This window comes from Hemitrygon akajei, chromosome 20, assembly GCF_048418815.1.
Source record: "Hemitrygon akajei chromosome 20, sHemAka1.3, whole genome shotgun sequence".
NCBI classification, from domain to species: domain Eukaryota; kingdom Metazoa; phylum Chordata; class Chondrichthyes; order Myliobatiformes; family Dasyatidae; genus Hemitrygon; species Hemitrygon akajei.
The window spans coordinates 50,294,114-50,315,756 of NC_133143.1; the positions used below are offsets into that span (position 1 = coordinate 50,294,114).

At 42.6% G+C, this 21,643-nt stretch overlaps 1 protein-coding gene across 1 annotated transcript in view; it reads right to left on the reverse strand.

Annotated features, from left to right (window-relative positions):
• The window catches only part of drosha (drosha ribonuclease III), a 164,092-nt gene that overhangs the window by 126,703 nt on the left and 15,746 nt on the right, over nt 1-21,643 (reverse strand). The window contains exons 7-13 of the mRNA XM_073024273.1: nt 18,978-19,058; nt 17,935-18,021; nt 17,753-17,839; nt 14,274-14,345; nt 12,727-12,808; nt 6,936-7,010; nt 2,686-2,855 (exon numbers count right to left, since the gene is read on the reverse strand). Coding sequence (XP_072880374.1) covers nt 2,686-2,855; nt 6,936-7,010; nt 12,727-12,808; nt 14,274-14,345; nt 17,753-17,839; nt 17,935-18,021; nt 18,978-19,058 — 654 coding nt within the window. The remainder of the gene's footprint in view (nt 1-2,685; nt 2,856-6,935; nt 7,011-12,726; nt 12,809-14,273; nt 14,346-17,752; nt 17,840-17,934; nt 18,022-18,977; nt 19,059-21,643) is intronic.

Here is a 21,643-nt window from a genome sequence, read left to right on the forward strand (position 1 = left end):
AATAAACTCCTCTCGGGCTTCCAACCGGGTACACACTTTAATTATAACTGATGATGAAGATGGCAGAGTTTGTCATAAAAACGTCAGTTACAATCAATATCTATATGGGAAGAGTTTATTCAACACATTTAATACCTCAAAACTAAAACAGCTTTCCAAATAAATTCTCGTTCTTAAACATAAATGACAATAGAATCTTCAAAAGAAAATGATTACATAATTCATTTGCACGTATTCTGTAATTAATTGCAGGACACTCCACCCAGCATCCTTGACAGTTAAATACCTTTATGCTCAGCCAAAAACGGCAATATTGCCAGTAATGTTCGCATCCCATAACAAATAAATATTTAAAAAATCTGTACTGATACTGAGGTATTATATTAGACCTTCTCTCACACCCTCTTGGCCTGATTCTAGAAATGTAGTTATTACCTCCTTGTGTACTTGTCTAACTTTGCTTAAAGATCTATTTGTTTCAATCGTTTGGTGCAGTACAAGTCTCACTTTCAAGCCTCTTATTGACTGAGTTAGCTTCTGTTACACTTGCTGATCGGAACGTGCACCCCAAAGAAGACGTACCTCAAAAGAGCTCTGGTCCTCGAAAAATGAATAATATTTTCCGAGGGCCACCGTCATTACTTACTTATTGAGCTACAACATGGAATTGGCCCTCTGGCCCCTCGAACCACACCGCCCAGCAATTTCCCAATTTACAATGACCAAGAAGCCTACCAACCGGCATGCCTCTGGACTGTGGGAGGAAACCAGAGCAGAAGGACGAAACCCACGTGGTCACACGGACAACGTACAAACTCCTTACAGGCAGCGGTGGGAATTGAACCCCGGTCACTGTACTGTCAAGGTTTGTGCTAACCACCGCACTACCATGCCAGCTTCAAATATTCATTTTATTTACAACATCAAGCAACTGAGCTATAAGATTGACAGAAACTATTTCTTTTGGTTGTAAAGTCTAAAATATTAGGTTATTATACAGAAACTTGCTGCAGGAGTTTCAAAAGAAATTTCCATGCAGAGGATGGTCGAAATTTAGAACTTTCTTCCACAAATGTTAATAGATGCTGCTCCAGTTGCTAACTGTCAATGAGATGGATAGATCTTATACATCAATTCGGGATATGAAGAAGACATGAATACACAGATCAAAAATCTGCTTTTATCTCATTTAAATATGAAATAAGTTCTCTCTGTGATCTATTCCTTTTGTTGTGCTGATGATACCAAGTTCAATTCTGTAAGAAAGCTTGAAGGTTTCCTTTCCGGGTGGGGCCTGGTCAGAAATGACTACAACTGAAGCAGAAGCCAGTAGCCATGCCACAATTACAGCATCTTATTCAAGGTGGGGCTTAGCTGCATCGAAGGAGATGCCACAACAAAATCAACACCATAGGACACATTTCACAGCACACGTCAATTCACATCACCCGGCTGTGCGTCAAGGGAGAAGCAACACTTTCCAAAGACAAAATCAGTTGACAGCATCCGTGGGCATCAGCAGGCTTCATACCATTCTGCCCTCTTAACATCAGCTGTAGCTTGATGGGTGGCACACTCACTTCTCAATCAAAAATTTGTGGATTTTACAGCCACAGCAGTGCACAAAACTATTTTCGGCTGACACTCCAGTGCACTTCACTGAAGCCACTTCTAACTACCGCACCCTGAAGATGCAAAGATGACGAGAGAAAAAAAAATCCCACATCTGCCATTTCAAAGAAGATGGGTGTTATCCCAGATGTTATAACCAAAATTAAATCTTCAAACATCACTGATGCTGACTTTCATGAGAAATTTTTGCTTCAAATCGACTCATCTCTGAATGCTACCCCCTCGCTATCAATGGCCTGAACTCAGAATCACAATCAGATTTATTATCACTGACTTATGTCATTAAACTTGTTGCTCTGAGGCAGCAGTACAGTGAGAAGAAGTCCTAGGTGGAGCAGGTCCCTAGTAATAGATGCCGCCTTTCTGAGACGATGCCTTTTGAAGATGTCCTTGATGCTAGGAGGCTAGTGCTCATATTGGAACTAGGTGAGTTTACAACCGCTTGCAGCGTTTCCCAATCTTGAATAGAGCTCTGGAACTCTCTCCCTAAACATTTCCACTGTCCAACTCTTTTTTCACCTGGAAGTTGCTCTTTGTCCCAATTCATGATAAACTGCCCTAATATTTCCGAATATAGCTCAGCATCATTTTTTGGCAATAATCAAGATGTATTTTGAATGATTTTATACAATAAATACACTTTTAGCAAGGGAAACCACTAACAGGCTCAGGAACAATTATTACGCTTCAAACACCAGGCTCCTGAATCAGTCTGGATAACTTCACTCATTTCAACAGCGAACTGATTCCACAGCCTATGGACTCACTTTCAACGACTCTACAACTTAATTTCCCAGCACTATCTATTTGCGTATTTATTATTATAACTTTTTTTGTATTTTCAGTTTGTCTTTTGCCCATTGGCTGTCAGTGTTTGTTTGTAGTTTTTCACTGATTCTATTGTGTTTCTTTGTATCTACCGTGAATGCCTGCAGGAAATGTTTGAACTTTGTAAATGGCTGTTTTACGTTGCTAAAAACCTACGTGACTGTTGAAATCGTAAATGTAGTTATCACAGCTGTGGCGCACAAAACTGTCAGCACACTTACGCACCATGCCGGGATACGTGACGATCATGCCCTTGCATTCCTCGGCATACTTCTGCCACTCCAGCTCCTCCCACTGCAGCATATTGGCGATCTCCTCCTCAGGAACGAGGGGCTTGTTGCTGCGCAGCAGATAAAGCAACACCTGGTGCATCGACAGCACTTCCTTCCCACTGTCTGAAGACAAGAAAACGGAACACAAATGCCTGAGCAGCATAAAGCAGCCATGTCGGGAGTCACCGTATATTAAACCCGTGACCATGAAAAGTCATCCCCTTAGTGCTCAATAAGCATAGTCGATCTTTCAACCCAGATCCACTTTTCTGCATTAACCCTGGATTTCCTTATATCCAAATATCCACGCATTTCTCAGTTCTCTAAGCAACTGACCTTGTCCAGCCATAGACACACAGCACGAAAACAGACCTTCACCCGAAATAATCTATTCAGAGCTAAACACCCTTCTTAGGTAGTCCCATTTGCCTGTGTTTGATCAATATTCCTATAAACATTTCCTTTCAATGTAGCCTTCTTTTCTTCTAAATGTTGTTCTTATTCCTGCCTCAAATATTTCCTCTGATCATTCATTAACTTACCAGTCCCTGGATGAAAAAGTTGCCTCTCACGTTCCTACTGATTGTTCCGTGTCTCACCTTAAAGCCATGCCCTCTAGCTCGGTTCCCCAGCCGAAGGTAAAAGACTGCGTGTATTCACCCTTTCAATGCCCCTGTGATTTTATACAACACTATAAAATCATCCCTCAGTCGCCAGTACTCTCAACTACGGAGTTCCAAAGATTTGCAACACTTAAGGAAGAAATTTCATCCTATCTGCTGGTACAGAAGCTGCACTGTAGCAGAGAGGAAGGCTTTACAAGTAGGCCAGAATGCCCAATGCATCACTGGCACCAGCCTACCCACCATCAAGGACATATATATAGAAAGGTGCCCGTAAAGGGCCAGGAGCATCATGAAGGATCCCATCCCCCGGCTCATGGACTGTTGTCCCACACCCATCAGGGAGGAGGCTACGTAGCATCCACACCAGGACCAACAGACTCAAAAACAGTTACTTTCCTCAAGCAGTAAAGCTGACCAATGCCTCCACCCACTGATCCATTCCTCCACAACCCCACCAGCCCTACTTTATCATTTCCCGTCAGTCACCTTATATACAGACATTCCCTGCCCAGCATCAATTCATGGAGTTGTTGAATACACCTTCTGATGCTGCTTGGACACGTCTTCAGTGATGAACCCGGGATCAGGTCTTTAATCATCAGACACTCTCGTCCGGGCGACCCAGCCGGGGGTGATCAGGCCCCGACTTGAGTCCAAGTGGTGCACTAATCCACGGATCCCACCCCACCCCCCCCTCTGGATCCACAACCACCACCAGGCCTTTTCAGCAGCCTCCAGAATGTTCTTGGTGGCTCTCCTGCACTGCAGTCCTTTCACTCCAAGGAGTTTAAGAGTCCGCTGTAATGAATGGCCGGTAAAGCCCTGGCACCCAACTTCGACTGGCTCACAGCGAGCTCTCCAGCCACTGCTCCAGCATTCTGCAACAAGATCCATGTATCTAGCCCTCTTGCGCTCGTTGGCCTCAATCAATCTATGTATATAAGCTATTTTATGTACTTATATTTATTGTCTTCTTTATCCTATCATGTTTTTTTTGTGCTTCAAAATTCAAAGTAAATTTGTTATCAAGGTACATGTAAGGGTTGTTGAGATTTGTTTTCTTGTGACACACTCAGTAAATTTAAGAAACATAGTCGAATCAATGGAAGACTGCACCCAACGGGACAAATAACCAACGTGCAAAAGACAGCAAACTGTGCAAATACAAAAAAAGAAGAAATAATAATAATAATAATAATAAATAAACAAACAAGCAATATATATCGAGAACATGAGATGCGGAGTCCTTGAAAGTGAGCCATTAGGATATGGGAACAGTTCAGTGCTGGGGTGAGTGAAGATGAGTGAGGTTATCCTCACTGGCTGAAGAGTCTGATGGTTGAATGGTAATAACTGCTCCTAAACGTGGTGATGTGAGTGCTGAGGCTCCGGTACCTCCTTCCTGATGGCATCACAGAACATGGCCTGAGTCGTGAGGATCTTTGATGATGGATACTGCTTTCCTGCGACAGCATTTCTTGCAGATGTACTCAATGGTGGGGAGGACTTTACCTGTGATAGTCTGGGCCAAATTCACTACCTCTTGTAGAATTTTCCATTCAAGGGCATTAGTGTTTTCATATCAGGCGGTGATGCAGCCAGTCAATACACTCTCCACCACAGATCTATAGATGTTTGTCAACGTTTAAGATGTCGTGTCGAATCTACACAAACTTCTCAGGTAATAAAGATGCTACTGTGCTTTCTTTGACACTGATGTGCTGGGCCCTGGATAGATCCTCTGAAATGATAACCCTGAGGAATTTATCAGATCTCCACCTCTGATCCCCAGATGAGGACTGGCTTTAGACCTACAGCTCCTTCCTTCTGGAGACAATAATCAGCTCCATGGTCTTGCTGACATTGCATGAAAGGTTGCTGTGAAAAGACAGCGTGTCGAGTGGATGGGAGTTATTGTCCAAGATGGCATGCAACTTGGACAGCATCGTGTCTGAGGCTGAAGCAGTGGCCTGCTCCGGGCTTCGTGTCTGGGGCAGAGGCTGAGGCTGAGAGTGTGGCCTGCTCCCGGCTTCGGGTCTGAGGCTGAGGCCTGCTCCAGGCTTTGGGCGTGAGGCTGAGAGTGTGGCCTGCTCCCGGCTTCGGGTCTGAGGCTGAGGCCTGCTCCAGGCTTCAGGTCTGAGGCTGAGAGTGTGGCCTGCTCCCGGCTTCGGGTCTGAGGCTGAGGCCTGCTCCAGGCTTCAGGTCTGAGGCTGAGAGTGTGGCCTGCTCCCGGCTTCGGGTCTGAGGCTGAGGCCTGCTCCATGCTTTGGGCGTGAGGCTGAGGCTGTGGCCTTCTCTGGGCTTCATGTCTGAGGACTCAGTTTTATTCTAAATGCTACTTGCTTACTTTCAATGTTCGCATGATTTATTTTGCTTTTCTCTCTCTGCACATTGGAAGCTTGTCTGTCTTCTATTTTTTTTAATGGTTCTTTTGTGTTTCTTTTTTTGTGGCTGCCTGTAATAGATCTCAAGGTTGTATAATATATACACACTTCGAAAGTTTGGCAGAGTTCAAGGTTCAAAGTATATTTATTATTCATCTCCCCCCCCCCCCCCATATGCTGATTCATCACCACCTATGACTTGGCCAATGACACTGACAGCAAACTTACATATGGCATTGGAGCTGTGCTTAGCCTCACAGTCGTAAGTGCAAAGTGAGCAGAGCAGGGGGCTCAGCACACAGCCTTGTGGTGCACAGGTGCTAACAGGAACTGTGGAGCAGATGTTGTGGAGGACTGTGGATCAGATCTGGAGTAATAATAACTTCGTTCTCCTTTGCACTTGTGGACTGGAAATAACAGTGAACTATCTTGAAGCCAACTAGTCAATTAAATGAGAGTAGCTGGGATCCTCAGAAGGTCCAAATTGAGAAGCTCGAAACCGAATCCTGAATCTAAATTGAGAAGCTCGAAAACGGAGGGTCTCGGCCTGAAACGTCGACCGTACTTCTTCCTACAGATGCTGCCTGGCCTGCTGCGTTCCACCAGCATTTTGTGTGTGTTGCTTAAACTATCTTGAATCTTGGACAATCTTGAATTAAGATGGCCGAAATATCACACATATAACTACCCTGCCAAGTCCTGTTAATATACTGATTAATTTTGTATTGTACGGAGAATATTCTTGAGAATCCCTCTGCTAGAAGTAAAATGGCACCTTTATTTAATTATGGAAAGACATTCATTTGGATGAAACTGATAAAAAGTCTTTAAGGCAAACTGACAATGTTCTGAATTTTAGTTATGATTAAACTACGGTAGTGGACTGCTCTTTATTCAAAAAGCCCAAAGGTGCAGGAAGTTTGTACAAGGCAGGTTGTCTTATTGGGGATAAGGAAACACTGCCATAAGATTTTAAAGTTAATACCAGAGTCCTAATGTATGAGAAAACCCATCCTAATATACAAATGTTGTATATAGATAATAAGTAAGTATTGATTCATAAATAGGTCGTTCTGCTTTGAGGTTTTGACTATGAATGTTATCTTTGTGCATCACATCAAGCAAACTGCACAGCGTATTTCTTGTTAAAATCACACTCAAGTAATTTGACCAGTAACATCATCATTACTCACCAGGTATCGATCTAACAAAACGGGGGAAGAAATGAAATCTTGGACAGGATGCAGCTCCATTCTCAAATAATGGACCTAGAAAAGAGCAAGATTTAGAAACATACATGCAGATACACACACTTGCACAGGCCATGGGAATACAAATGGTCACTAGTAAATCCAATAGAAAATTCAGCAGAAACCTCTTTCCCCAGATTGGTTGGAATGTAGAACATATGATCATAATGAATCTGGACATGGACAGTATAGCACATTTTACAGAGTCAAAAATACATGAGGGAGAATGAAAAAGTAAGATCAAATTTATAACTATTAGATATTTTGGACCAGACAACTTGCAATGCGACTATGGGTAGGGAATCATGAGAGAGAAGACTACTTAAATGAGTGAAATGTCTGTGACTATTTCGTTCAGTGAACACAGGATATATTCAAACCTTATCCTGTCCTGACTTGTCCTTACATCCCTTCCCACCAATTTCCCTCCTGGCACTTATCCTTGTAAGCGGAACAAGTGCTACACCTGCCCTTACACTTCCTCCCTCACCACCATTCAGGGCCCCAGACAGTCCTTCCAGGTGAGGCGACACTTCACCTGTGAGTCAGCTGGTGTGGTATACTGCGTCCAGTGTTCCCGGTGTGGCCTATTATATATCGGTGAGACCCGACGCAGACTGGGAGACCGTTTTGCTGAACACCTACGCTCTGTCCGCCAGAGAAAGCAGGATCTCCCAGTGGCCACATATTTTAATTCCACGTCCCATTCCCATTCTGATATGTCTATCCATGGCCTCCTCTACTGTCAAAATGATTCCAAACTCAGGTTGGAGGAACAACACCTTATATACCGGCTGGGTAGCCTCCAACCTGATGGTATGAACATTGACTTCTTTAACTTCCATTAATGCCCCTCCTCCCCTTCTTACTCCATCCCTGACATATTTAGTTGTTTGCTTTATTCTCTCTCTCTCTGCCCATCACTCTGCCTGTTCTCCATCTCCCCCTGGTGCTTCCCTCCCCCTTTCTTTCTTCCTAGGCCTCCCGTCCCATGATCCTTTCCCTTCTCCAGCTCTGTATCACTTTAGCCAATCACCTTTCCAGCTCTTAGCTTCATCCCACCCCCTCCGGTCTTCTCCTATCATTACGCATTTCCCCCTCCCCCTCCTACTTTCAAATCCCTTGGTATCTTTCCTTTCAGTTAGTCCTGACGAAGGGTCTCGGCCCAAAATGTCAACAGCGCTTCTCCCTATAGATGCTGCCTGGCCTGCTGCATTCCATCAGCATTTTGTGTGTGTTGCTTGAATTTCCAACATCTGCAGATTTCCTCGTGCCTGTCCTTACTTATCAATTTCCATTATCAATACTGATCTTCACATTCTTAAGTGGAATTTCCCTTAAGTAAATTTGGAATTCTGTAATTACACTGCCATTCCATTAGACGCAGATCGAGAAGGATGTTAACTCTGAAGGCATAAAGGAAAAGAGTGCCGGTGTTTAAATTTAGTATGAATAATCAACAAATCATACACAAATGAGCTTTCCAAACAGATTGACAGCTTCCATCAAGCAATTATGGTATACCTTCAGTACAAAGGAATGGGCTTTACAATGCATTCAGAAATAACTCCTTATGTGATTGGAAAAGCAAGAACTGGCAACCAATTGAGAGGAGCGCTGAGAGAATCATCAGGGTTTCTCTCTCGTCAACCACCCCAGCCCAGGATACACAGCAGAAATGCTGAGTTCGCAGATCCCTCAGCATTGTCCAGAACCTCTCCCAAGCATACCACGATCTCTTTGATCACCCACTGTCAGGCAGGAGGTAGCACAGTCTAAGAACAAGGACTGCTGGGCTGGGTTCCTCACCCAGGCTGAAAGAGTTCTGTACACTCTGTTACCATCCAGTACTCATTATTTATGACAGCACCAGTAACATTATACTACTGTATACTTAACTATGTCATATATAGCTTCATAATAGAAGGATGTTCCTTTACAACAGAGATGGGGAGGAATTCCTTAAGCCAAATGGTGTTGAATCTGTGGAATTAATTGCCACAGATGGCTGTGAAGCCAAATCATTGGGTATTTTTAAAGCAAAGGTTGATAGGTTCTTGGTTAGCAAGGGTGTCAAACATTATGGGGAGAAAGTAGGAGAACGGGGTTGAAAAGGATAATAAATCAGCCACGATGGAATGGTGGAGCAGACTCGATGGGCTGAATGGCCTAATTCTGCTCTTATGTTTTATGGTCATATACACTTTCTGTCAACCTGTATTTCTACAGAATTTTTTAGTATCAGTTCATATTATTTTATGCACAGTATGTAATGTAAGTACTATGTTATTTATGCACTTTGTTCCCAGAGGAACATTGTTTCATTTAGCTGTATACATGTGTATGGATGAATGACTATGAACTTGAACTTGAAGCTCGGTTCAGATCCAACTCTGGCACTGTTTTTTTAAACAGGATTGCAAAACTTTTGCCAAAGGAGATTATTTAATTTTCACTAAGTTTATTTTTAATTACAGTTATGTTTCAAAATATAAAATATTTTGTTCCAAAATATCCAATATCCATGATTTTTTTCATCTATTTCTTTATGAATTCCCTGAGATGTACCCGTGCTTTCTGTATCAACCATGCGTTAATCACTCGCTAGGAAAACTGACTTTATTTGATATACTACATTTACTAGTGACTGTTCTCATTTTTATGGCCTTCGGTTGCAGATTCAGCCACTAGTGAAAACAGCAATTCTTCTCTGCTGATGAGAGGGCAATAAAATACCTGCTTCAGTCATGGGCCTGCAGCTGTCTGAGATCTATCACAGATCCCCTGGATATATCATTCTCTGCGCAGTGAGGAAAGCACAGAAGTAAATTTGTCTTCGGGAGCAGAGGAAAGATGGCCAGCAGTTGAGGCAAACCAAGGATTGATGAGGTGATAAGCTGATCCTTTGGGATGTCACAAGGAGCTGGAATTGTTGCAGGGTTTGGCATATTTGTGACAGGGAGAGTACTGATTGGGGAGGGGGGGGGGAGGAAAGAGGAATAATGTGCTCTGAACTCCCCTGCCCCAAGAAGATATATTAAAACACTAAAAGGGGGCTTATTGGACCAGATTGCCAGCATAAGGACTAGCACCTGATCCAGGTGGCTACTTTATGTAGAACTGTTGAACAACATACACCCTGTTCAGTAACTAATGCAGGGATCACCACACCGAAAGGTGATTTTTGACTGGAACTGCCAAACAGAGCAAAGCAGTTTGACCCAATACAACTGCAAGAGAGATTTTGGAACCCTTTGCATTAATTTTCCGCATTAATTACTCATAAAATGTGGTCTGATCTTCAGCTGAGTCACAATAATAGACAATCACAATCTGTCTAAACTAATAACACACAAAAAAATTCGACTTATTCTCGTCTATACTGAGCACACCATTTAAACAATCACAGTATGGTTTCAAAAAATTACGTGCAACTCTGGGGTAATGCCTTCTACAAAAGATGTTTGGAGTCAGGTTTTCTAATCAATGAGATTAGATTGGAGGTGTGGGTTGTAGAGGTGTCCTGGCCTATAAAAAAGACAGACAAAGTCAAGTTACTGACAGAGCCTGCTCTTCTCAAGAAAGATCTGTTTATGTGCACCATGCTTCGATCCAAACAATTTTCAGAGCAATTTTCAGAATTGTGGAGATGCATGATGCTGGAAAAGGCTACAAAAGCACTTCTAAAAGCCTGAGTGTTCATCAGTCCCAGCAAGAGAAATTGTCCACAAATGGAGGAAATTCAGTACTGTTGCTACTCTCCCTAGGAGTGAGCGTCTTGCAAAGATCACACCAAGAGCACAATATGCAATGCTGGAGGAGATGAAAAAGAACCCAAGGGTAACAGCAAAAGACCGCAGAAATCTCTAGAACTTGCTAAAGTCTCTGTCCACGTGGCCATTTTAGAAGAAAAAAACCTGAACAAGAATAGTGATCATGGAAGGACACCACAGAAGAAACCACTGCTCTTTAAAAAAATACTACTACAAGTTTCAAGTTTCCAAAGGACCACCTGGATGCTCTACAACGTTTTGTGGACAAGTGAGACAGAAGTTGATCGTTCTGACATGGTATATCTCTTTGTTTGGAGGGAAAAGGGCACTGCACAGCAACCCCAAAACCTCATCCCAACTGTGAAGCATGGTGGAAGGAGCATCATGGTTTGGGGCTGGTTTGCAGCCTCAGGGCCTGGACAACTTGCATTCATTGAGGGAACAACAAATTCAAAATTGTATCAAGATATTTTACAGGAGAATGTTAGGGCAGCTGTCCATCGCCTAAAGCTTGATAGAAGTTGGATGATGCAATAAGACAATGATCCAAAATGCAAGAGTATATCAACAACAAAATAGTTTGAAAAGAAGAAAATCCGTGTTTTGGAATGGCCAAGTCACAGTACAGACCTTAACCCAAATAAGATGCTGCGGCATGGCCCAAAGAGGGCTGTTCATGTATCCCCGAAATATTGATGAACTGAAAGAGTTTTGAATGGAGGAATGGTCTAAAATTCCACCTCACTGTTATGCAAGTCTGATCAGCAGATACAGGCAATGTTTGGTGGAGGTTGTTGCTGCTAAAGGAGGTTCTACCAGTTTTTAAATACAAGGGTTCACATACTTTTTCCAGCCTGGACTGTGAATGATTAAGCAATGTGTTCAATAAAGACATGGAAAGTACAATTATTTATGTGTTATTAGTTTAGGCAGATTGTGTTTGTCTATAATTGTGATATAGATGAAGATCAGACCACATTTGAAGAGTAATTAATGCAGAAAACCAGGTAATTACAAAAGATTCACAGACTTTTTCTTGCAACTGTATGTCAATACTGTTTCCCAGGCCATTTAAAGTTGGCTGTTTTCCGATGCAGAAGAAAGTGCTGTAAGATTGATTTTTTTTTTTCACCCAGAATTTCTACAAAATCCAATTAAACCCTTTTATACTTAAGGCTTCTTTTCAGTAACTACACCCTCCCGTCCATAACTTTCTCATTCCCACACAAATGAAATCCAACCTGACTCCTCTTCTCAATAGGTGTAGCTTCACATTTCTGCCCAATATTAAAAGTTTACACAACAGAAGAGAACCTCTGCCATCCTAACCACATCACATCCAAGGAAAAGGTAAGATTCAGTCAATGAGGCACAGAAGCACATACCAGGACGGTGGAAAAACCAAAGCTCTGCACTGGTACGATATCCCACATAAGCTATTTCAGGTCTTCCCCAAATGTACAGCATGGTAAAGGTCTGATTAACAACCAAATAGTACTCTTTTGAAATGTGGTCAATGCTCCAATCCGGCAAGGACAAGAGTGTGTGAAGGACCAGAAAATCAAGAGCAGTATTAGTAGCGAGCCAGGGATAGCTCCCCTGATGTTTTCCTGAATAGTCTACCTGAGAACACCGAGGAGCTCTTGACTTGATGTCACAGTCAAAAGCAGCATCTTACAACCATGTAGCGCTCCCGTGGTACAGCACTGAAATGCCAACCTACGACTTTATGCTCAGGCTTCTGGAGTGAAACTGGAACACACAAACGACTGACTAGAGGAGAGGCAAGTAGCCACAAGAGAGTGCCCTGGGTGAGAGTGATACAAAGCACCATTCTTCTGAACATGTGCCGAAACAAAATCACCAATATAAGCAAGTACGTGTGCCAAAAGTTAGTGCAAATATACTGTGTAAAAGAACTGATTTTTCTGAAAATTAAAGATAATTATATTTCACATTACCAAGAATATTCCAGTCGTACAGCTCCAAAATATCTTTGTACAAGAATGAGGAAAACATTTCCAATCCTTTCACACAGAAATTCTGTAATCAAAACAAAAAAACAAAATCCCAAGGTCTTTGAAAAGCCAATAAAATAAAACTTTAAAAACTTTTACAAAATCAGAAATCTACACTTTTATTCATTCATGATAATACATTGAACTACAACATAAAGCAGTAAATACAGGAACAAGCAGATCAAATTCAAATCTTCAAACAGACAGACCAAGAGCTATTTAGGCTAATCCTTCTTCTTGGTTTACACATCCCCTGCAGATTATTTTCCTCCAGTGCTCACCTCACCACTACTTAAACTGTGATGGTTTCCACAATCTTTTCACACAATCAACTCCAGATCCCATCTCTCTTTGAATGGGGAAGAAAGAAATCATCAACTTTCCCTTAATCCTTTACAAAGACTACATCCTCGTGTGATTGAGATACATGTTGTTCCCCACTAATTCTTTACATGAAATGAAAAAAATTGCATTTTAATTGCAGAAACTAAAACATGTGTTAAGAACTAATATAACTGAATCTGTAATTCTTAATCCTATGTAAATTTTTGTAGGACTTGAAGCAGGACGAGCCCACTAACGAGGACATTATCCAATCACTGTTTTAAGTTTTTCATCCTGACCTTACATACTATTATAAACATTTCACTCGAATCAAACGTGACAATGACCATCTTCAAAACATTTGCTTAGCCATATCCCCATGACATTCAGTAACATTACGAGTGTCAAATCCCACCAGCATAAACATCTACAGGAGATCCATGAGGCTACCGCAGTAATATTGCAGCAGTAATTAATTTCTAATTATTTATTGAGATACAGTGCGGAAGAGCCCCCTCTGGCCCTCTGAGCTGTGCCAGCATGCAACCCCCAGTTTAACCCTGGACTAATCACAGGACAATTTACAATGACCAATTAACCTACCAACCAGTACGTCTCTGGACTGTGTGAGGAAACCGGAGCACCCAGAGGAAACTCACAAGGTCACTGGGAGAATGGACAAACTCCTTACAGACAATGGCGGAAAATGCCGTGTGGCCACACTATGGTGCAAGGGGAAAGGCTGTATGCCTTGCGTTGATTAACTATGTCATCGAATATTTACCACCATTTCCAAGACACACGGCAACAGTTTCATGGAACACTATACACTTCTTTTAATGGGCTCAACTAAAAGGAGACAAGTTAAGCCCAACACCATCCGGGACAAATTAACTTACTTGTTTGGCCTGCCATCCACTTTATCAACTTATTGTGATCGCAACAAGATGCTCGGTACAATGTCATTTGAGTCTCATTATCTCAGGATCAACTTAGTGCTTTAAAAGCACCAGCCAAACCCCCTTCTTTCAGCATCACCACCACATTCTAAAGGACAGTTACATTTGCCAACAGTACCCAATTCTTATGAATTAAATGGGAGTACCATTAATGAATATAGATCTTTTGACTATTAGGTATTTAACAAAATTAAAATCCGTGCTTACCTCTGGCATCATTTCTTCTATGAAATGAATAGTGTAATCAATATTGAAACGTATCACTTTACATAAAGGAATCTGCAAAATTAATATCAACACACATTCAGTTAGAAAATAACATTTTTTATCTAGTACGTGGTAACATTCACAACTACTATGAAGTGCTTTGAGAGGTTAGTCAATGCTAGAATTAACTCCGCTCTGACCTGGACCCACTGCAATTTGCTTACCGCCACTTGGACCAGCTGTGTGCACCACCTATGTCAGGCTGCTGTTTATTGATTACAGCTTGGCATTCAACACTATCATACCCTCAGTACTAATCAACGAGCCTCAAACCTGGGCATTTGTACCTTTCTCTGGAACTGGTCCTGACCTGCAAGTGTCACTCAGACTGCGTGTTTCTTTTCACGGTGGATGAGATCCCGTTCCGAGAGCTCATCGGCCAACCGCTTTCCGACATTCTCTAGGCTCGGCTTAGAAGTTCCTCACGGAAAATAAAGTGAATTGAATTGAAGATGGCGCCTCCGGGGTGTGGCCCTGTGGATGACCGATTCCAGGCCGGTGTTGCCAACTGAGGCATCGCTGGAGATGGAACATCAGGATTTTGCTGCGGTGGATGTGCGGAAGAGCGCTGCAGTAGACTGTAATATCATAACAGCGACAGTCAGTCTCCTCTTTTGCTGTGAAAATGGGTGACAGCTCCCTGTGCCCTGTTAGTGACAGAGAGAGCGAGCCTGTGGTAAACAATACATTTTGTTGCCTGCAGGTCATGGTCCCTCTTTGCGTGCTTTCCTGTTGCTCGGTGGGTGGTGGGTGCTGACGCTCTCTGCTGAAACAGGCAGGTGGGGAGGGGGGAGGTCGATGTCTCGATGCTCGCTGCTGCTTGCACAGGGTGGGGGAGAGAGGCAGCTTTGGGGATCTAACATTTTTCTGTCATTCATTCTTTTGGGGTGTTTCTGTTTGTTGTGAATGTCTGCGAAGACTAAGTGTTTCAGGTTGCATATTGTATACATTCTCTGATAATAAACGATCATTTGAACTGGATCCTTGACACCCCCATTGAAAGACCACAGTCAGTGCAGATCAGTAGTAATATTTCCTCCTCGCTGACAATCAACACAGGGGTTCTTCAAGGATGCTTGCCTTCACTGTTCCACTCTCTACACTGATAACTGTGCGGCTAGGCACAGTTCAAACGCCATATATAAATTTGCTGAAGACGCCATTTTGTTGGCTGAATTTTGGTTGGCAGCGAGGAGTGCAGGAGTGGGATATAGTGGCTGGTTAGTGGGGGCACAACAGCAACCTTGCACTCAACATCAGCAAGACCAAGGAACTTTAGAAATGGACAACTCAAGGACCAGTCCTTAATGGAAAGGGTGAACAGCTTCAAGTTCCTGGGCGTCAACATCTACCTTAGGGCCAACAGACGGAAACAATCGTGAAGGCACACCAGCAGCCATCCCTCAGTAGGAGTCTGAAGAGATTGCTATGTCACCAAGGGCCCCAGGGAATTTCTACAGATTTATGATGGAGAGCATTCTGACCGCCTGCATCACAGGCTCGCAATCGAGGCTCCAGTGCACAGGATTCAAAGTGGCTGCAGAGGGTTGTAGAATTAGCCGGCTCCATCAGCACAAGCTTGCCCACCATCGAGAACATCTTCGAAATGCAATGCCTCAAGAAGGCAGCATCCACCACTAAGGACCCTCAGGATATGCCCTCTCGTTACTGCACCAGGAAGGGGGTACAGCAGCCTGAAGACAGACATTGAACATTTTAGGAACAGCTTCTTCCCATTTGCCATCAGAATTCTCATCATAACTCACCGTTCCTCTTTTGCCTATTAATTGTTTTATTGTAACGTAGTAATTTTTATGTCATGCGACGTACTGCAGTAACAAAAACTATAAATTTCACAACAAACATCAGCGATAATAAACCTGATTTTGAAGATTCATAACATTTTTCTGCTTAAAAAGCAAGAGTTTATTATTTAGCATGCCCAGATGCAGAAGAAACAAGACATGTTCCCTCAACAAATGAGCTCTGCTTTTTTAAGATGCCGCTGTGAGAAAATGCAAATTACTTGTAATACAGAAGAAACTAAACTGTGAAAAAAACAGAATTTGTTTTGTTAAAAGAAATTAAACTGTGGGGTTGAGTCGGAGAAGGAGGTCAGACTGAATGGGGCAGAAATGTTTGGAATTCCCTGCCCATAAACTTTTCCCATCCCTGCTTCCCCCACTCCCCACCATCACCCACATCAAATAAGGACTTCAGACACAAATATAATACAAGTACCCTTTATCCAAACTTCCAAAATCTAAAAGCCTCCAAAATTTTAGCACTGACAAGACAGCACAAAAGTTAAATTCCACGAAGCACTGGGAAGGTTCCCAGGCGATGCTCAGGTCTCCGAGCACCACAGACATTTCTGAGAAATGACCTCACAAAAGAAAATTTAATGAAAAATTTAAAAACATTGCAAAAATGAAAATCTCAATCGTGTATTGAAAGAGTGGATTCATCAGCATCTTAGTGAACATACAGCGCGTAACAGTAGGCTGATCATGAAACAAGCCAAGATCTATCACTACGAACTGAAAATTGAAGGTAATTGTTTCATGCACAAAATTATTAAAAATTCAAACTAGCCCCCCCCCCCAATCGTAGTTGCTGTGGAACAGGCAGCCTTTTGCAGTTGATGGTAGATATGAAGTCAATTGCAGCCCTGGAATAGATATGGTCGGGGGCAGTCATTCAACTCTGACAGTCTGCAGAGGACTCAGCTCCCGACACGTCAGACTGTGCTCTGACTGCAGACCGTTCACTGTGAGCGTCACACCAGCTGTCCATACTCTGCATACTGTATACAATCTAAATGGATTTTGTGTTTAGTCTTGGGTCCCATCCCCAAGGTATCTCATTATACAGATGCAAATACTCCATATTCCAAAACATTCCCAGCCCCAAGCATTCCGGCTAAGGGATGATCAACCTGTATCAATATTCAGGGGTTGGAAAGCCAAATGATTAACATGCACAGATTACCCCAACAGTTATATTAAACTTAAGCATTAAATGGGACCCCTGATCCTTTACGTAGGATCAACTGAGAAATGTGATTTTAAAATCAAAAACAACAGAAAGCAAAAGGAGGCAGCTTCCACACCCACCCTATTGATCACGGTTGATTTTGCATCAGTCTACTCTCCCTGCTTTTCTCCACTACCCTGCAGAATCTATTCTCCAAGCACTCACCCAATTTTGTTCTGAACATTCTTATTAAATCTGCTGTTTCAGATAATGCATTGCACATCACAATTCACTGCATACTGAGTGGAAAATCTTTTGGATGACATATTTTGTGACACTTATGCCTTAGGATCAATACGATCTGACGGCTCTTATACCACCTTTATGAGGAGAGTGCACTCAGTGTAATGGAATGGCTGATAATGTACAACTGCAGTACTCACATTATTAAGAGGAGCATGAGAAAAGAGGGAAAATCCTTCAAAGATGTACTCATGATCGTCGTACTCTATTACAGTCGGTCTGTCAGTCTAAAGGAAGAAGATTAAGGTTATAAGTAAGATAGTCAGAGGATACCATTGAAGAGTTCGTGCTGATTTTCTTTTAAAGTTGAAAATACAATTACCAAGAAGTTAGTAGGCGGAGAAACTGTAATTCGATAGTGGAATAATCTTCCTGCATTATTCGTCATGGGACGACACGCTTCAATTGCCTACAAAGAAGCATTTCAAGGTTTATTACCATTGCAGAAGAAGAGCACAGCACAATTATTTTTTTTTATCATCCTCCTGGCCTTTAATGGACTGCAGTTGTGAGCGGATTTCTGTTATCAAGTTCTTCTTTTTATATCAGATTTGAATCCCTTTTACAATGAAGATACATCCAAACTCAGCAAAGTTGACGCATCTCACCTCTCGAATACGGACAGGCTTAATGACCCATCAAGAACGTCCATGTGTGGCAAAGGGGCACGGACGTGAGGGTTGCTGCTGCACTGCCCCAGGAACCGGGGACACTGTGCCTAGTTTGGGATCTTCCACCAAGCACCCCCCACCCCCACCGGTGCTCCAGTCTTCTTCTACGTTCATGAATGTGGATTAGTTAGCCTGTTGCCCTGTTATGGGCGGATGGCAGGAGAACCAGGGGAGTTGATGAACGTGTGAAGAAAAAGAAAGATTGCAGGAGGTGAGTTGGGAATGTTCTGAAAGCGTGAGGGGCCACCTTTGACCTTGTAGATCGAATAGCCTCTTTCCACTTTGTAATGAAATACAAATATGACACATCTCAAGGTCTCTGGTTCCAGGTGCTAACTTCTTCCCTTGGGGCCAGCACTCTTGCCTTTTGACTCAGAAAGTTCAAGCCTCAGTCAAGAGAAAGTTGCATGGAAATCTAGGCTGAGCTATGGTGTAGCACCACACTGACAGGGACGGTATCTTCTGGGTGAGGTGGCATCTCTCGCAGGTACTTTCAAAAACTGCACGGCACTATTTCAAAGAATTATGCCAGGCATCAGGAAACCAAAAGATGCTATTAAACAAGCACACAACATAAGCATGTCTACAATTAGAACAAAGTTAAATTCACAGACAGCAAAGCTTCCACAAGGATCACGGCACAAAGCTCCATTAAATTAGGGAAGGCTTGACCATCTGAGCAAACCAGTCTTACCTCTTCACCAGGGTAAATGCTATGTCTGATCCCAGTCCGCTTAGCCTTGGCACTACATTTACATAATGGACCATCATTCATCTGTGAAACAAACAAGCAGAAACTAAATAAAAATCAACATCGGAAACCCTGAGGAACGTTATCTCCAATTCCCAATAGTGCCCAAGACATTTGTTTTGGGATGTGGGACTCACATGCAAAGCCAACGTTTAACACTCATCCTTAATTTGTCCTCTTTGAACCACTACAGTCATTATCATACAGTTCTGAAACAGGCTCCTTGGCCTGAATTGTCCATGCCAAACAAGATATCCATCTGTTAATGCCGTTTTCCTCTATGTGGTCCATAACCCCCCTATTCCTTTGCTATACATGCACCTGTTCAAATGTTTTTTAAAATGCCGAGATTGTGTTGGACTCTAGCAAATCTCTGGCAGCCTGTTCCACATAACCACCACCCTTTGTGTGGGAAAAACTTCCCCTTCAGATCTCCTGTGAACATTTCCTCTCTCATTTTAGACCTACATCCTCTAGTTTTAGACTCACTTGAGTGAGTGAGTTGATTAAAGTTGACCATGGATGTTGTATCCCAGCTTTCTAGATACACAAGCCTGGGCAGTCGGATATGGAGAGCAAGTTGTCACCCATTTAGCAAGCTCCCCCTCTCTACATATCTGATGAACCCAAAGGAATGGCAGAGACCAATACAACTTGGCACCAGCAGTGTCACAGGAGTTGCCAGTCAACGTTGAACTCACCAAAGGACTGCCTGAAGGACTCCAGTTCCGGATTTTTCCCCTCAGGGTTTACTCCCGAAGCCTTCCCCATGAGTGGGTATAACCGCAAGGCAGCCGAGGCTTGTGATCAGTTTCCTTCCCCTAGACGAGCCACCAACCACAGCTGATAAGCCCCACTTGCCCAAAAACAACTGGTTTTAAGGTACCAGTAACCCGCCTTTGCCCCTTCTCCTGTCAGTAGAAAGGGTTCCGCCACGCTTAGTAGCTAAGCCACACATGAAGGCCAGGAGCTGGACTTTGGTTGTCAGAGGCTATTTGAGGGGCACGCCATTGGGAACATTTAATAGGTATTGGGAGCTTGTCCCCATTACCACCCCCACATAATCATAACCCTGGACTTATTAACCTAAGAAAAAGACTGTTACTATCTATGCCCAGACAACTTTATAAACATCTATAAGGTCACCCCTCAGCATCATGTGCTCCAATGAAAACAACCCTAGGATATCCAATCTCTCCTTGTAACTAAACCCCTACATTCCAGGCAACATCTCTGGGCATCTCTATCGCACTCTGTCACTACCACGTCAGTTGTAACCATAACTGCAAACATTACCCCAAAGAGTCGCCTCACTGACATCTTATACGTACAACTGCAACATGATGTCCCTACTCTTATATTAAATACTCCTGTGAAGCAAGTGTGAGTGGTGATGATGTCATTCCCACAAAAACAAAATCATTTCCAGGACAAACAAGGAGAGACTGAGGCTAAACACCAAGTTTTTAAGAGTTCGGATGTTTCTCTGGCAACTCTCAGAGACGAGAGAGTTCCTTCTCATAGGTTATGGATTAAACTTCAGGAAGTTAAATGTGTGCTAAAGTGGATGTTGCTTTGGGCCTACTCCAGGGATTCGGATCTAAGGACTCAATTTGGTTCAGAATGCTGCTTTGGTTGCTCGCTTCTATTGTTTGCATGATTTGTTTTTTGTTCTCTTTCTCTGTGTACACTGGGGGTTGGCCTAACTTCTTTTTCTAAATTGAGTTCTTCCGGCTTCCTTGCTTTTGCGACTGCCTCAAGGTTGTATAATTTGCACATTGTTTGATACTAAATGCTCTTTGAATCTTTGGAATAATCTCCCTGAACTCTGAGCAACAGTGAGTAGCAGTGTAAAGCAAAGAAACGGGTCATTGTGAGCTACATGAAGTTATTGCGCACACAAAGATGATTTTTAAAAATTATCTACGCCCACGTGACCAGGATAAAATAATCCTGGTTCAACATTAATAAGGGAATCAACGATTCTAATGAGGTTTTCCTTTAATCACAGAATACAGACATGGCTCATGAAGCTCAACATTTCTAGTTCCCACATGGAATGGAGTGCAACTCATTTTACTAAGTTGTTTTATGTCCAACTGAGAAGGTAGACAGGGCCGTAGTTTAAATTCTCATCTAATAGGTAGCAGTTTAGACAATGCGGTATATCCTCAGTGTTGAGGAATGGCAAACTAGACTTTTCTGTTTAAGCCTCTTGAAAAAAGAAAAATGAGGAGCCATGCAAGGAAAATAAGAAGAGGAAGGAGGCAGATTTGTAGCAACAGATTTTCCCACCTAGTAAAATGAACAATGTCTCAAATTTTTCACGAATAATGAATTATTTCTGAGTTAAGCATACCAGTCACAGGTTGCTAATTTGCCAGCATACCCCTCAGTACAACTCAATAAGAGCCTGGAAATATAACCCTACAAATCTGGCCCAGTCAAGGCATGTTACACCCAGCATGAGTCAATTCCCTTTTAGAATTCTTTTCTTAGGGAAAATTACTGGGGCAAAAATTGGCAAATTATTGGAACCCCCATAAATATTATCTGGAAAAAGTTAGTATTTTTGATATGTTCTGATGAAGAGTCATCAACCTGACTTA